General features: G+C 41.4%; 1 protein-coding gene across 6 annotated transcripts in view; it reads left to right on the forward strand.

Moving 5' to 3' along the window:
• TTC27 (tetratricopeptide repeat domain 27) overlaps positions 1-18,748 on the forward strand; it is a 676,116-nt gene that overhangs the window by 588,486 nt on the left and 68,882 nt on the right. For all 6 annotated transcript variants that reach the window (XM_088474427.1, XM_088474426.1, XM_088474429.1 and 3 more), the window contains 3 exons: positions 12,020-12,115; positions 15,626-15,748; positions 17,344-17,571. In XM_088474427.1, the coding sequence (XP_088330553.1) occupies positions 12,020-12,115; positions 15,626-15,748; positions 17,344-17,571 (447 nt within the window). The remainder of the gene's footprint in view (positions 1-12,019; positions 12,116-15,625; positions 15,749-17,343; positions 17,572-18,748) is intronic.

The following is an 18,748-nucleotide window of genomic DNA, read 5'->3' on the forward strand; positions in this document are numbered from 1 at the left end:
TGTGTTCTGAGGTGGGGGAAATGTGGTAAAGGCAAGCAGCCTTCCTTTCATTAATGTCAGATTCCTGTAAAGTAAAGCCAGACTGTACAACAGCTACTCTGCCCACTTGTGTTACCTAGCAGTGTAGTTATAGCTCAATTTGTAATGGCTGACTTCTTTTGGGTGCTCTCAGCTTGATGAAGAGCTGGTGTCAGAAACCTTTTTCCTCCTCTCACTGGACTGGAAACATCAGTTGTTGGAGGTTTTCCAGAAAATGTGCATTTTTCTACAATGAAGAAATAATACATAGAAAGCCAAATAATTTAGGATGGCAAGAAAGTGTCTATAGTAAATTGTCGTTCTCTGTTCCAAAGCCTGTTTCAACTATTTTTTACTTTGTTTAGAATACATTTTTTATTTGGTTGAGGGCAACTGACTAGTTTGTGACAAAAGAAAAATGTGGCCTCAGATGGATTTTGCATGATGTAGAGGTACTATTCTCTTGAGAGAGATACTTACACACCTATGTATTAATAATCACAGCACTGCTGCGATTATTAACTGTCCAACTAGCCGGGGATATTTACATTTTTAATAAAAATATCCCGGCTATGTACCACCGGGAACTCGCAGGGACAGCGGTTGTGTTAACCGCTGTCCCCGCGAGTTATATCCCCGGCTTTTTAGAGAAGTCTTTCACTTCTCTGGGGGAAGCTGACACTGCGCATGCGCACAGCATCAGCTTCCGGGGCCGGCCAGGAGCTGCGGGGGAGAGATCGAAAGATCTCTCTCCTTCCCCGGGAGCCCCCATAGACAAACAGTAGTTTACACCATCTGAAGATTGTGTAAACTACCAGTGCTAAACTTAGAAAAAGCTTTGCTTTTTGTAGTTTAGTACACAGGGGGCAGATCGTAGTCCCCATTGATAATAATGGGGACTGCGATCTGAAGTGCTAATTAGCACTTTGTCAGAGGTTTATGTGAAATCTTCTGCAAAGTGCTATTAGTACATAGGATCGATACATAAAATTATGCAGAAACTGCAACTTCTGCATAATTTTATGTAAAAAATGGCTTGATACATAGGCCCCATAGTCTATATAGGCCTTTTTTTGTGTTCATTTTTACTTATGGTGCGTACACACGGTATGATTAACATGCACGATATCGATCATATTATCGTTTATAGCGTGCAATTTTTCGGTGCCTCCAACCCACCAACGACCTGCGATATTGTCCAACTGTGCATGCAGGCCAACTTGGTCGATATCGACCAGGTTACTATAGGGACCGCGGGTCGCTAGCCGTCATTGCTGGTGTGCTGGATGATCGATATCGATCATCCAGCACACCCGGGAGATCGTTCAACGATATCATTATCATCGACGATCGTCCCGTGTGTATGCACCATTACTGTACCACTGCTTTCTTCTTACTTTTCTCTTCCTTCATAGGTTTACCCTTTGCCATGACCTCATACCCATCCCCAAGCCCCAGTGCCTCACACTCTTATTCCCACATTTAGTATCCCTCTTTTAAAGACTTTGATGCAGAGTTTATCAGCACTGCGCATGTACCGGCAATGAGAATAGGCAAATACTGGTGATGCAGAGTCATACACGTTTCAGTCAGATTTTCACTTGCGACTGAAGAGGCAGAACTGGGCTGTAACAGGTGGTCTCTGAAAGTTCAGTGATGCCGTGTCATCAGAATTGCATGCTACACAGAATTTAACATATGCCTGTTTCCATGCGTATCATGCACCAAATATAAAGATGTGTCCTTACTCACCTTTGCTCTCAGCGCAAAATACATTCAATAGAGTGGCGCCAGATCTCGCACTAAGGTTTTGCGAGTGTACAGTACTGTATCTTCACACTGCCGTCTATACTGTACTATACTTAACATAATACTTTCAAATACATAAATTCAAACAAATTACTGTGTTTAATATGAGGAGAAAAGTAGCATCATTATTAAAAAATAATGTAATAAAGAGCTTGAAGACTAATCAACATCACTGTCTATCCTTACTGAAAGACTAACAATGCAGCTAAACATGGAAAAATCATGTATAATGCAGTGATCTATTACATACATGGCAAACGGGATGCAGTCAGGATACTGGCGGGCGCTATCCCGCCTGCCAAAATCCCGACACTGACAGCCCAACAGGGGACTAAAATCTCAGGGCACTTGCACAAATCAAAGCATACAGTGTATTTTGTACTGCATAGTTGCATTTTGCCCATCAGCCTCTATCCAGCGCAATTTTACCAAGATGTAAAGTTACTTGCTCTTTTTTACTTTGCTCCCAACTGACCCATTCTACCTAACAGTGTAAAATAGACTATTCCCAGCAGCTGCAGACCAACGCATTATCAGCAGTATTACCAGCATATTATAGCCAATAGTGTCAAAAGCATTGTTAAGTAGTCAGTGACCACTGTATGTGCAGTAACAAACGGTGAATTTGTTATACCCTTAAGTGTCAGATATCTGTAATTGTCCAGCATATTAGACCAAACTGTCAGTCAGTGATTCACATATACGGTACAATATCTAGTAACCCAGGAACACCTTATTGATAATACAAGGAATAATTACGTAGTATCAGTAGTTACATATAACAGGTTGAAGATGAATATTCATACGAGTGCTGGCATTTTATACCTATCAATGCAAAACATGTTATGGCCAATATCCTGTGATTATAAATTATACCAAGCATGATAATTTTAACTGAGGCAGAAAACAGAATGCATATATATAAGCAGAGGAAGTCATAAGGTGAACATAATGGTAATAGAATAGAAGAGAAAATGTGCTGACCTAATGAGAGGGAATCATTATTCTGGGCTAACTGGAAAAGCAAGCGCTATAATTGGACAGACAACTTTGTGGTGCTATTGAATAAAATATTGCAATTAATTCTCACACAATATATAGAATTTCATCCAGTTGTACCCTAAATGTCTTTCAATACATAACTATCCACTGTTTCAGTACAACTAGTGCACTGTATTCAGGGTGCTGCAGAGACCAATATATATATATAATATACAGTGCATCCGGAAAGTATTCGCAACGCTTCACGTTTTCAACAGTTTGTTATGTTACAGCCTTATTCCAAAATGGAATAAATAAATTTTTGTCCTCAAAATTTTACACACAATTCCCCATAATGACAAAGTGTAAAATGTTTTTTTGAGATTTTTGCTAATTTAATTAAAACAAAAAAAACCCACTAAGAAATCACATGTACATAAGTATTCACAGCCTTTGCCATGAAGCTCAAAATTGAGCTCAGGTGCATCCTGTTTCCACTGATCATCCTTGAGATGTTCCTACACCTTAATTGTAGTCTACCTGTGGTAAATTCAGTTAATTGGACATGATTTTGAAAGGCATACACCTGTCTATATAAGATCCCACACTTGACAGTGCATGTCAGAGCACAAAGCAAGCATGAAGTCCAAGGTATTGTCTAGACCTCCAAGACAGAATTGTCTCGAGGCACAAATCCGGGGAAGGGTACAGAAAAATATCTGCTGCTTTGAAGGTCCCAATGAGCACAGTGGCCTCCATAATCTGTAAATGCAAGAAGTTCGGAACCACCAGGACTCTTCCTAGAGTTGGCCGGCAGTCTAAACTGAGAGATTGGGGGAGAAGGGTCCTAGTCAGGGAGGTGACCAAGAACCCGATGGTCACTCTGTCAGAGCTGCAGCATTCCTCTGTGGAGAGAGGAGAACCTTCCAGAAGGACAACCATCTCTGCAGCAATCCACCAATCAGGCCTGTATATTAGAGGGGCCAGATGGAAGCCACTCCTTAGTAAAAAGCATATGGCAGCCCACCTGGAGTTTGCCAAAAGGCACCTGATGGACACTCTGGTCTGATGAGACAAAGATTTAACTTTTTGGCGTGAATGCCAGGCGTTATGTTTGGAGGAAACCAGGCACCGCTCATCACCAGGCCAATACCATCCCAACAGTGAAGCATGGTGGTGGCAGCATCATGCTGTGGGGATGTTTTTCAGCAGCAGGAACTGGGAGACTAGTCAGGATAGAGGGAAAGATGAATGCAGCAATGTACAGAGACATCCTGGATGATAACCTGCTCCAGAGCGCTCTTGACCTCAGACTGGGGCGACGGTTCATCTTTCAGCAGGACAACGACCCTAAGCACACAGCCAAGATATCAAAGGAGTGGCTCAGGACAACTCTGTGAATGTCCTTGAGTTGCCCAGCCAGAGCCCAGATTTGAATCCAATTGAACATCTCTGGAAATATCTGAAAATGACTGTGCACCGACGCTTCCCATCCAACCTGATGGAGCTTGAGAGGTGCTGCAAAGAGGAATGGGCGAAACTGCCCAAAGCTTGTGGCATCATATTCAAAAAGACTTGAGGCTGTAATTGCTGCCAAAGGTGAATCAATAAAGTATTGAGCAAAGGTTGTGAATACTTATGTACATGTTATTTCTTCTTTTTTTTATTATTAATTTATTATTATGCAAAAATCGATAAAAAAACGTTACACGTTGTCATTATGGGGTATTGTGTGTAGAATTTTGAGGACAAAATGAATCTATTCCATTTTGGAATAAGGCTGTAACATAACAAAATGTGGAAAAAGTGAAGCATTGTGAACACTTTCCGGATGCACTGTATGTATGTGTGTATATATATATATATATATATATATATATATATGTATTTATATAATATATATATATATATATATGTATTTATATAATATATATATATATATATATGTGTGTGTGTATATATATATATATATATATATATATAGACATGGCAACGCTATGTTGGTTATTTTGAAGATACCTGATTTCCTGATATCGATTGTGAAGTGTGACGAATAGTGGATTCGTCAATATGATCCGGAATAAAAACAGCAGTCCAGTGTATGGAAACGCGCAAATTTGCCTCCGCCCAAAAAATTCAGTGATAATTCTTTCTAAGTGTAAAGTCTTGATTCTGCGCACGGTATGATCCTACAGCAGTCGATTCACTGTGGACAGACAATTAATGCACTACTATGCAAACGTCCTGAAAACCCATTTGCGTGGAGCCATGAGGAAGACAAGACCACATTGCTGAAGAAACAGTGGTTTTTGCTTCAGGACAATGGGCCTGATTCAGACCCACTCGCGAGCGGCTGTCCGCTCGCAAGTGGGTCAATGTTATGCACTGAGCATGCGCACGACGGAGGGAGCTCCGTCGTGCGCATGCGCCAGACGCGACGAGCGAAGGAAAGTCCTTCGCTCGTTGTGTCTGATCAAAGGGGGCGTGCTGTCGATGTTGATTGACAGCACGCCCCCTTTGGTGGGCATGCCGGGGGCGTGCCTCCCTGACGGGGGCGTTCCCACGGGAACGCCTCCCGTCAGAAGCCGGCCCACTGACATCACTAGTGATGTCAGTGGGAGTGATTTTGGCTCTGATAGAGCCAAAATCACTCCGGAGCTTGCGGTTGAAAACCTCAACCGCAGGCTCCGGCTCGCAGTTTCGATGGTCGCGATGGTCACGACCATCGCGGCCATCAAAATGCACGCTCGTATAGGCTGTTGGTGGTGACCCACAGCTATACGAGCGTCCAGGAGGACGCTCCATTTTCATGGAGGGCGGCCCTCATTCAGAGCGTGCGCTCTGCTCAGAGCGTACCGCTCTGAATGAGGGCCAATGTCCGACCTCATGTTGCTGCTGTTGCATTGACAGCACTGACTGAAATTAATGGGACAACACTGGAAATCCTCCATATAGCCCGAGTTAACAATGGAGAGCAGCTCTTGGAAGCGAGACCTCAGAGGAATGGCACCCTGAGCTGAGAGAAGGGTCCGCTTTAATGGGGAAAGCTGACCTTTCCATGCTGATTATTAACCACCGGATTCCCACTCCATATGTACCCTGGTGGTCTAGTGGACCACTGTGGACAAAGCCTGTGTTCACTCTCAGTGCCTCTGGTCTGTCCCCTGAGAACGGAGGTACAGTAAGACTGCCACCCTGCGGGTCACCACGAGCGATGACCCGCCTTACCTGTCCCCTGGTGTCCGGGCTGCAGTATGGGTCCATCCGCGGGGCCGGCTAGCGAGGACCCTGGGATGCCCGCCGAAATCCCCAGCCGTAGCTGGTGTTGCGGCGCCCGGAGGGGTGACAGAGCGGCAGCGCAGACATCCTGTGGACAGTCTGCTGCTGCACGCTCAGTAAGAAGTACTAACAAAAATAAATAAATAAACACTGCACCTTAGCATATGTGAGCATAGGCCTGGACTCACACACAAACACATAACAGAAAATAAGCAAACAAACATAAAAGGCTCCAGGACTCCTTGTGCTTAGCAGTCAGCAGTGGCTTGCAGCCGCAATTGGCCATGCTATCCCAGAATAGCCCTTGGACCCTGGCACTACAACACTGTAGCTACTACCTGGCCGCTAGTCAGCATCAGGGCAATGAGCGACAGGTGTGTGAGACTTTTAAACCCGGAATGGGTTGTTTTACCGACGGCTGTGCTACCGACTATGTGTCCACTGTAGCTGACAGACTGGCAGTTCTGACCACCCTGGCTTTGCTAAGTACCACTGTTTTTTCCGTCATGCTTCATGATACATAGTAGTTTACACTCTCCATTTATGCACTTTAATGATGCTGCTGATTTTTTTTATAAAACTACTTATTTTAGCATTTCTAAGTGGATGTGCTGGCTCTTTGTTTGAGTCATATATATATATGTGTGTGTGTGTGTGTGTGTGTGTGTGTATGTATGTATATATATATATATGTATATAGAGTCAGTGGCCGTGGCACTCACAGGACTGATGTTAGTAGAAGTCACCAGGAGACTCCTGCTGTACAGAGTGTCAAAGTTTCAGTAAAGCTGGCCATACACTGCGATATGCACCGTGCGACACGATGGGGAATCCGACATATCGGACGGTCCCCACACACGATGCAATCGGGTGGCCGACCGCCTGATATGCCGGCTCCCCACCCGCATAGCGCTGCATGGGATCGCACTTTGCATCCCCTGATCGACTGAACCTGCAGTAAGATCTGGGGGTGCGATGTACTACCCCACGGGTGCGCGCACTCTCCGATATAATGCCCATACATAGTACGATAGAGCAGCCAAATAGTACCAATCCGTTGGATCAGCTGCTTTATCACACTGTGTATGGGCACCTTTCATTTAATATCTTTCGATTGGAAATATACATCACCCTGATATATGTTTAGATTCAGATTAATATCAGAGAGAGAGAGGCCCTTGGTTCAAATGGAAGAAAATTTGAAAGAATGGGGTCAGGTTTTTTTTGGTTGGTTTTTAAAGACCAGATTGACAGGACCATAGAAAGCGCATACAGTATTTAACAAGCAGTTACAATTATACAGTATGTCTGGGTTACAAATATAAAATATATGTTGAACAAGCCCTGAGAGGCCATCATCCACAGATACTACAGGACAAAAAACAAGGAAAGGGGTGCAGGGGAAAACATGAACTGTTAGAAAAACCTGATGGTCGAGATCGAGAACCTTTGAGCTAAAACATCAGCAGTAGTTGCGTTTTACTCTGGTACATGGCCTGTTGTTCCCAAATCTTGAGTCACATAAAGTCTAAAAGCCCACACTAATTTACATTCTGCCTCCAATTGTCAGATATGAAAGATCTATTTGTTCTTGTGCCAAGTTACTGTCAGAATTGAGAGTAGTAGCAAATACAATTATTTGGAGAGAGAAGCATCCCCCTAAAACATTGTTAATATTATTTCATGCTATTTTGCAGATTTGGGTTATTAGGATAGGTCCACTATGTGTATAAAGGATCCCAAATACGGACAACACCTCCAGCACCTGTCTCAGACACTTTAGGAATAATGCTGTGTTACAGAACTGGGACATAATACCAGCAGTATAATAATTTATATACAAATGACCTGGATGAGGCGCAATCCATTTGCCTGTTATGCCTCATCTAGGATCTTTCCAACATCTGACTCTCAGGCCGGCTCATATCGGCCTGATTTGGTCGATTTAGCCAAATCAGAACGACAAATCGGGCATATCGTGCAGTGTATATGCCCAATTTGCGCATACCTGCGGTCGCAAGTGATATCGTGCGATTGGCTGTGCTGCACAGTGAATCATACAATATCGCATGTGAGCCTGTACAAGTTAATGAAGGACGGAACAGTGATTCTTCCGTCTTTCATTAAATCTTTCAAGTGTGTACCGGCAATCATGCGATGTCCAGGGTGAAGGCAAATCGCCCTGAACATCGGCACGATTGCCAGTCGTTTAGCTGTGTACCCTGCCTTAATCGGTGAGCTTGTAACTGAAAGCGCTATGCATAACATGGAGAGCAAATCTTCAGTGGAGCCAATCCTATTTTGTCTCCTTACATAATCACAAAAGTTATTACTACATACTGTAACTTTGAATTAGAAAATTCTTTTAAAGTGGAATTAAAATTATACTGAAATGAGACTAGTGATGTATTGCTGAAAGCGCTAGATGATCATATTACACCATAAATATTTTTTTTCCAGGTGGCTACTTATCAAATTAACATGCAGTTGTTTTAATAATTTCAAGGGTTTTCTTTTTTCCATATTTATCCTATATACTTTTAATTTTTCTAGTAAAAACATAACTGGGGAGACATACAGATGTGTCCACATACATACCTCCATGCGCTACAATTCACATTAAACATAAGACATGAGCGCCATGCGACTTGGTAGCGCTGATTGTCTTTTCGTGAAACTTTTTACCTTCAATTGCATCTTATTTGCAAATAGGACGCACAAGCAGCTGATTAAAATGATATGCGGCATGCCTATATTCTGTGTGCAACTGTGGCTGTCTCTGCATGCAAAATGCTACGTTATAGTGATAGGCATGCCGCATACCATTATAATCAGCAAAAGCTGGGTGTGCGTCCCATTCGCATCACTATGTAAACAAGATGCATTTGTAGGTAAAGTCGCACGAAAGAACGCTCAGTGCTACCAAGTCACGCCACAGCATGGCGAGACTAGAAGGGCTGTTTAACGTGCAAGGAAGTAAGATGTATGTGGACACATCTGTAGTGATTCTCCCCTTGAGTGGGTATAGTTCCAACATGAAGGTGATCATAATAAATTGCATGTTATGTGTAGTGATCATACTAGTTACATCATGTATTAGCATAATAAGACCACAACCCCTCCCTCCCAACCAAATCCATATCATATGAGTCCGCATACCCTTCCAACTAGGCTACACCCCTTTAGGTTGCCTACACTTAAGATTATCCTGTAAAATTTGCGTCTGTTTGCAGGTATACATTAGATAACTAAATGTTGTATGTCAGCAGCAAGAAGTCCTTGAACCTGGCATTGGTGAAGTAGTAGCTTTTGTTTGGTAATATTTTGTCTGTTTATGTAAACAGCAACGGGAAACACAAATGTGCTGGGAGCGCTGCTCTAGCTAAAGGACCCTCAGGCCCCATTTAAATCTAAATTTGGTACCCCCTGATGCTCCCCTCAAAATGAAAATATTTAAATTAAATCAGAGATTGATAGACTGTGGTTTTTCAGCTGTTGTCGCAGTTCAACAACAGCTGGAGAGCCACACGTTACCTAAACCTACAGCAATATGTATTACATATGTCACACACACATTTCAATATACAAAAAACTATACATACCTTATGCTGATGAATACACAACCCACAAAGATAACAGACGCATGTGCTTGTTATATAGACACATACTGTATAGGCAGAATCACAGATAAAACACACCACAAACAGGTTATGTAGATACAGCCACACACATTGCCTGTGCCAACTCTCCCTATTTCCCAATGACAGCCTAAGCTTTTAATGATTTGCTTCTATTCTCAAAATATACACTTTCTCTTATTCTGTATGCATCATTCATGCTACTATCTATTGCTATTCTTTTGTGTATGAATTAATATTTATTCAAGATGAGCATTTTAAATGTAAAAATATAAGATTATAACAATGTAGATTTGGTGTGAACCAAAGTCTACTTGGACCGTGGCACGGTACATACTGCCTATCTAGCTCTTCCTGCCTATTCAGCCAGAGGACTGGAGAGCTAGACAGGTTTTTCGTTTCTTCTAGATTTATTGGCAGCCAATGATAAGGACACTATTGCAGATCACATTGCACACAGTAGTTCTCATTACCATCAGCCAGAAGAGCAACAGGATGGTCTAAGGAGATACCATCTTGATGCACAGGCTTGGTCGCAGCAGCAACATCTGTGATCCCTGAAGCAACTCCACTGGCTTATACTAGCTTAATGCAAAAGCTGAGACATACATGTTCTCTTCTGCCAAACAATGTACCTTATAATGTATGAATATTGTGTTTAATGTTAAAAAAAAATATTATTCTACCTGTGCGAACTGAATCTCTGCCATAAGCCGTCTAAACCAGAAATGGACAACTTTTAAAGCAAGCATTGTGTGTAATATAATCTCCCCATGTTCTAAGCTGCATTACCACCTAATCATCACCTACTCTTCTATACCTGTAACAGCTCCAGGGGGAAGGGGGGAGGGAGCATCTTTAAATGCAAACACAGGGAAAACGGCGTAAGACGTATTTTGGGATCTACACAATGTTGTCCAATAAATTAAATATTAACTAGGGAGCTGAAGAGTGGGACTATTTCTATCCTTGTTCATCACCTGTTTTGTCATAATATGTGCATGAATCTCATTCGTCTTCCCTCCTTCATTTCCTGAAGAGCTTAAAGATGGTGTGACACATTCATACTAAAGGTCTGATGTTGAGTTGTCACATCGGATGTAATTTATGCTCTAAAAAGCTGCCTACAAAAAAAAAAAGCCTATATACACCCATATGCTGTGTCGCATGCCACTGGCGAATCATAGGGGTCAGTTCATTTGTCTAAACTAATGGGACGATATTCAGCTGTCACAGGTTTTCTCGCATGTCGCACCATATAGACCGGGTTTAGCCACGTAAAGCAGCTAAACCTGGCTAAAGTCCTGCTTAGCGTGCCCAAACGGCAGTGTAGTAGCCCAAAACAGGGACTTTTCATCAGTTCTGCTTGCCACCTCAGGAGGGTGCAAGCAGAAATCATACATTTGCGACTGTCGGCAGAAACTGCTCTGAAGGGCGCCAAAAACAATTGAATTCCCCCCATAAATAATATTTGTCCAGATCTGCACCTGTGGCAAATGTTCCAGGTTTACATCAGATGTACACACACCAGGTCATAAGAAAAGTTTCATATTTGATTTGTCTTGCTATTAGAGATCTTATACGTACAGCAGATATAATATTCCTTCTTGCATATTAACAAAACTGACAAAAAAAATGTATAAAATAAGTACACATATAATATATGCATAGTGAATGAAGAAAGCACCTATCAGCTTCAGAGGTGAATTCCATAATCAGCCAATCAGAAACAGCTAGGTGGCTACTGTCACCAGTATTTATTCGCACCAGCCCCCTAATACTTATACTTGGTGTGGCTCTGACGGGCATATCTACATCTGTTTGCAGTTACTGATGATGTAGGCTGTGCTCACAGAAAGGCGAGTGCCCATACATACTGTTTTCTCTGTTCACATGCTAAAGTAAAATATACACTAGAAATCATACCTATAAGCCTTTGATTAGGTCACCAGGAAGGGCTGAGAATCAACACCTTCTTCACAGCACTGCAAGTTTTCATTAGGGAAATGCCAGTGACACTACATGGGAAACACTTGGTTTGGGAGCCGAGGTGGGTACTTCATTACCCCCTCTGCGATCGCCAGCACTATAGGTAAATACAGCGACAATTCTAACCTCAGGCACAAGCGTCAGTGGAACCACTATGTTCCATTCTCTTACCGATTATCTAGTTCTTACCATTGCTTATTATTACCCTTGAGTATCTGGCCTTAGTTGTTTCTATCAAACATTAGTTTAAATTAGAGTTAAAAAAAAGAAATGTTCTAAGGGAGTTTTATACATTTTGTTTCTAGGCTCTAGCAGATCAGTTTGAAGAAAAGAGCCCACCTGCTGTTGAGCGCATGAAAGTTTTCTATTGCTCAGAGATGCCTCCAATCTGTAAGATTCAAGTAAGTGAAATATTTGTTTGTTTAAAATAATGTGTAGTTGTGTTTCCTGGATTGAAGACCTCTTGTTTCATACCTGCTCCAAGTTTATTTGTACAATTGCTCCATTTCAGTGTTTTTGCAATGAGGCATCATCAACTGTTGAACTCTTTCGATGTCCAAGAAGGATCAATCCTTGATCCTATGCAGTATTATCTTTACGCTGCCACCTTTGAACTCCTTATATAATTTGTTTTCAGTAGCAACTGTATGCCGAGGTTATCCACATTTCCTTTTCCTGCTCTGATCCCACACTGCCTTTTTGCTGTTTTGTCCTGGAACTTCTCTCACTATTTAATTAACCTTCCCAAAACTGAACTAATTATCTTTCCTTCTTTGCCATCCAGTTTCCTTATCATGGTTAACAATTACATCATTAATCGTCTTGGTCATCTCAAATTAGTCCAAAATGCTGCCTCCAGACTTCTCTTCCTTCCACATTGCACAAAAATCCTATTGCACTTATATCTTCACTTATATCTTATATATATACTGCAAGTCTTATGTAAATTATTTATATTTACAGAACATATACTGAGAGGGTCATTTCACTATACTATTCCCTATAACTGCACAATAGTTATGTATATTGCTTAACCTATAAAGATAAGACCCAATATGTTTGTGTTCCTGATCATTTCACAAACCATATGTTTGATATATATATATAGTGGTCACACAGCAATCCAATAAAATGTATTACAATTTGAGGACATGTAAAAGTACAGTACCTTGCAAAAGTATTCACACCTTTGACTTTTTACCTTTTTTGTTACATTACAACCTGTAATTTATTTATTTATTTTAATCTGAATTTTATGTGATTGATCTGCACAAAATAGTCTAATTTGGTGAAGTGAAATGAGAAAAATATATATAAAAAAAGAGTCTTTATAAATAAAAATCTGAAAATTGGCATGTGAATATGTAATCACCCCCTTTGCTATGAAGCCCATCAAAAGTTCTGGTGCAACCAATTACCTTCAGAAGTCACATAATTAGTGAAATGAAGTCCACATGTGTGAAATCTAAGTATCACATGATTTGTCAGTATAAACACACTTTTTTCTGAAAGGCCCCAGAGGCTGCAACACCACTAAGCAAGAGGCATCACATCATGAAGATCAAGGAGCTCTCCAAACAAGTCAGGGACAAAGTTGTTGAGAAGTACAATTCTTGGTTGGGTTATAAAAAAATATCCAAATCTTTGATGATCCCCTGGAGCACCATCAAATCAATCATCATCAAATGGAAAGAACATGGTACCACAACAAACCTGCCAAGAGAGGACCACCCACCAAAACTCACAGACTGGGCAAGGAGGGCATTAATCAGAGAGGCAGCACAGAGACCAAAGGTAACCCTGAAGGAGCTGCAGAGTTCCTCAGCAGAGACTGGTATATCTGTGCATTATTATTATTATTATTATTATTATCCTTTATTTATATGGCACCACAAGGGTTCCGCAGCACCTTACATAGTACATAAACAAATAAGCACACAAGAAAACAGATATTAACAGTACAAACAATGCAGGACAGATACATGATTTATACATTGCTGCATAACATTTAGATAAGCAGCATGGTGTCTGTAACCAAGGGTTATGTGCTGTTGTAAATTAGAGTATAATTAAGTGAAGGAGAAGCACATGATTGAAGAGGACCCTGCTCGTGAGAGCTTTCATTCTAAAGGGGAGGGGGCAGACAAACATGGGTGACACAGATGGGCTGGATACAAGGGTCACAGTAATTAACATCTATGGAAAGGTTAGTCTAAACTTAAGAGGAAAAAAAAACAATTAGCACAGCAAAATTGCACCAAGCCTCCTGATTTGGGGGCCACAGCCAAGGACCATTTGAGAGGTCATCTTGCTGCGTGGATTGGTAAGGTATAGTTGGAGTGGATAAGCAGATTGCATGGGGAGATCAGGAGGGATGTGGGCAGCATTGGAGATTCAGGTGCAGGCACAATCCATAGGCATGGTGGAAGTGTGGTGGTAGATAAAAGCAGTCCTTAATAGCAGGAATTGCTCATCTGTTAAATTCTCCTTCTGTTCTCCTCCTGTTTAACTCCTGAATAACTCCAGCTTTAACTTAAATGTTCTATTGACAATTTAAACTAAGCACTTCAAATCTAGGCATTGATGTTGTAGCAGCCCCTGCTATGGCAGCCTAACAGTGACAAATAAGTATGACTCAAACCAGGTGTCCACACTGATTCCACCCCCACCCCTAACACCCTCCTCACACAACAAAGGGTCAGCAGTAAAATAAACAAATGATGAGAGGACAATATACCAACAGATACAGAGTAATTTCCTGCCTTGATACAGATTTTAAAATAATATGAAATACTGTTTAATCAGTATGTTGGGTGCAGTAGTTAATTACCTAGCAGACTTAAAAGACTGTGCAAATAAAAACTAATCAACAATATGTTGGGTGCAGTAGTTAATTACCTAGCACAATAAGCCGTATACTCCATAGAGCTGGGCTTTATGGAAGAGTGGACAGAAAAAAGCCATTACTTAGTGATAAAAATAAGAAGACACGATTTGAGATTGCCAAAAGGCATGTGGGCGACTCCCCTAAATGTATGGAGGAAGGAGCTCTGGTCAGATGAGACAAAAATTTCACTTTTTGGTCACCAAGGAAAATGCTATGTCTGGTGCAAACCCAACAAATCCCATCACCCCAAGAACACCATCCCCACAGTGAAACATGGTGGTGTCAACAGCATGCTGTGGGGATGTATTTCAGCAGCAGGGACTGGGAAACTGATTTGAGTCGAGGGAAAGATGGATGGTGCTAAATACAGGTATATTCTTGAGCAAAACCTGTTTCAGTCCTCCTGTGATTTGAGACTGGGACGGAGGTTCACCTTCCAGCAGGACAATGACCCGAAGCATACTGCTAAAGCAACACTTGAGTGGTTTAAGGGGAAACATTTAAATGTGTTGGAATGGCCTAGTCAAAGCCCAGATCTCAATCCAATTGAGAATCTGTGGTCAGACTTGAAGATTGCTGTTCACAAGCGGAAATCATCCAACATGAAGGAGCTGGAGCAGTTTTGCCTTGAGGAATGGGCAAAAATCCCAGGGGCAAGATGTGGCAAGCTCATAGAGACTTATCCAAAGCGACTTGCAGCTCTAATTGCTGCAAAAGGTGGGTCTACAAAGTACTGACTTTAGGGGGGTGAATAGTTATGCACGCTGAAGTTTTCTGTTATGTTGTCCTAAATGTTTTTTTGATTCACACTATAAAAAAAACACAACTTCACAGTTGTAGGCATGTTCTGTGAATGAAATGATGCACACCTTCACACAATCCGTTTTAATTCCAGGTTGTGAGGCAACAAAACATGAAAAATGCAAAGGGGGGTGAATACTTTTGCAAGGCACTATTTTTAAACTGACTACATACTATTTGCAGATGGATTCATTTTATATTTGCTTTTATATTTTCTTTCAAGCGGCAACTTGCAAGTTTACTGTTTGATCTTGGATGTACCAGCTCTGCTCTGCAGATCTTTGAGACCCTGGAGATGTGGGAAGATGTTGTTATTTGTTATGAACGAACAGGACAGCATGGGAAGGTGAGAACACAATCTCCTGTCTGTTTATCACAAATGTCAGTTCTAATAATTATTGGTAAGTAAGTTATCAAAGTATTGTTAGATGGGCAGTAAATTGAATCTGTTTTTTACAAGAACCGAGCTTTGTCTGTCATTAACTCCATCAGTCACCATCATTAGGGGTAGCGGTTGTACGTTTTCATTTTATTGATGTGTAAGTTGTATAGCTACATCAGGACTCCTTCCTGTCATTTGTAGCCTTGGCAAGGTTTTGGTTTCTTATTTTAATCTGTTAAATATCTAAAAAAAAAAAATTTTTGTCTTAGTTATTATTGAAGCGTTAAAGCTTGCATGTGTATTCAGATCTTGGTGCATTTATACTGTATACACAGTATGTAAATATGTGTATGTATGTATATATATATATATATATATATATATAAAAATAAATATAACACCGGCATCTTCGATTGTTTTTCTTAATTGTACCCACTTTGTACCGCTGACATGTGACGGCTCTGTACTGTATAAATTATGTTCACTATTTAGTGTAACCTCACTTTTGGTTTTTACTCCATGTGTATGTTAAAGGAATAAACACTTATTTTAACCTCTAATGGGCTATGGATGATTAAAATAGCAGGTTGTCTCCCCGATACAGAAATGCTTCAGGGGACCTTTTCTGATACACATTCATGTGTACAGGAGCAGCGGCTTTTAGTTCTTGTTTACACTGGTTATTATAATTGTTATTGGACTTCAAATTCTGATTGGATAACACAATTATCTCCGGCTTTTAAATGCATAGCCTCAATTTTAAATGTTCTCTACTCCTCTGGAGGGACGTAGCACTAAGCAACGCAACAGACATTCATTAGCCCTTGCTACCTTGATAATAGTTTGACATTTACTGGCTCTTCATAGTGACACTCTTATTCTGTGGGCCATTTCTGTTCGTAATGAGGACTCTTACATCTGTCTCGTCCAGTGTGTCTGTGCAATGGCTTATTGATTGAGAAACTATCCTTTTGGTTCCTAATTTACTTTTTTGACCTTAACCTATTTATAATAGACATTTTTGCTGTAGTACCTATGTTTACAAATCCTTCCCATTTTTCCAGCCCTAACTTTTACTTCCTTCTATGTATCCACATACTGTAGATTGACTTCATGAATGTAAATAAGACTTGTGGGGCCAAATGTAATAGGGTGAGAGTTTTCTCACATTTTTTAAACTCGGCCAATGTAATAGAGTCCAAGAACAGGCAAACTCGCATGTTTTTTAGAATTAAAACAACTCTCACAATTTAAACTCTCATACAGATGTTTTCCCATTTTGAAGATACAACTCGGTCAATGTAATAGTGTGAGACTTTACTGCGAAACTCTCACATTTTAGAAACTCACCCTATTACATTTGGCCCGTAGTCTTTAATACGGTTAGGAACTTTCAATATTTCAATATGTATTAAATATAAGAATTTTTTAATCATTTATAACTTTATATATTCTATGAATAAATTAGTTGCTCCATTTATATGAGCATTTCCGAGTTATTTGTAATTCCCACTAGTATTTCTCACCATTATATTTATTATATGTACTTACTTCCCTAGGCTGAACAAATTCTGAGGCAGGAACTAGAGAAGAAGGAGACTCCGCATCTCTACTGCCTTCTCGGGGATGTGTTACGGGACCATCAATATTATGACAGAGCCTGGGAGCTGTCTAAGCATCGCAGCGCCCGTGCTCAACGTTCAAAAGGTCTTCTCCATCTGCGGAACCGAGAGTTCCAGCAGTGTGTGGAATGCTTTGAGAAGTCTGTGAAGATCAATCCAATGCAGGTAAAGACACTAATGTTACACATTGCAGTTAAGGATGTGGTAGAAGCTTTCAATTTATATAAGAACTTGCGACCCGTCCTGGCTATGCATGGGGGCAATTTCATCACCACAGCATTTCATAACAACCTATGCCATGTCACCACAGACCCTGCATCTCACAACAGCCTTTTGCTTCTCAATACTGCCCCTTGCATTTCACCTGCAGCTGGCTGGGACCCGGCCACTGGGATGTGCTGGGAAGGGCAGGAGGATCATGGATGAGAGATTTGTATTGCAACGCATTATCAGCAGCATGTCACCTGTGCATATTTCCGCAGCTTCCATGCACCCACTCCCCAGCTGCCAAACATGGCGATGAGCAATGTCCTCTTTACTCAATGTACCCTCTATTTACTGGGCTTCCTGTTGAGCTTGTGGTGCCCCTGTCTGAGAACAACACTGACTTCCATGGGAACTGCCTCCTGTTCACCGAGGGCATGTGGCTGAGCGTGAACACCACGCTGGAGAGGGAGTACTTCATGGTGGAGGAGTGGAGGCCGGAGTTCACCTGCAGGTTCAGCATAGGGATGGATATAGGAATCTAATGGTTCTAACAGTGGCGGCTCCAGAGGTGGGGCTGCAGCGCAGTTTAAAATTCAAATAAGGGAACCACACCAACTGCCATTTCAAATGCTGCCAAACATAAATGGCTGGGACTGATTGGCAGTTGGTGTAGCTCCTCTTTTTGAATTTTGGACTGTGCTTCAGTCCTACCTCTGGAGCCACCACTGGTTACTAACCATCAATGTTTTTGTTCCGATGGTAGTGTGTTTACCATTTGATTGTGTTGGTCCGATGTTTGCCACCATTGAATGGAAATCATTTTATGGTGTTCTGATGGTTGTTTGTTTTCTTAATTCCTGATAGTTATGACTCCCCTGGCTCCTTACGGGCTACTGTGTCTGCATTAGGGCATCTTCATGGGTTCGTTAGAAGCTGTCTTTTACTCTCTGTCTGCCTCAGACGTGATCCTGCTCAGTCCCTGACTCCCTCGCCTCTCTAGGCTGCTGTTGAGCAACAGGGCACATTGCTATCTCTGATTGGCTCTCACTGTCTCAGAGAGCCAATCAGAGTGCAGCCCTCGGCCCTGCAGCAGTCACTCACTCACACAGCACAACACTTTTTTCTTTGACTTTCT

This window comes from Taudactylus pleione, unplaced genomic scaffold (genome assembly GCF_031769625.1).
Source record: "Taudactylus pleione unplaced genomic scaffold, aTauple2 ptg000154l, whole genome shotgun sequence".
Classification (NCBI taxonomy): Eukaryota; Metazoa; Chordata; class Amphibia; order Anura; family Myobatrachidae; genus Taudactylus; species Taudactylus pleione.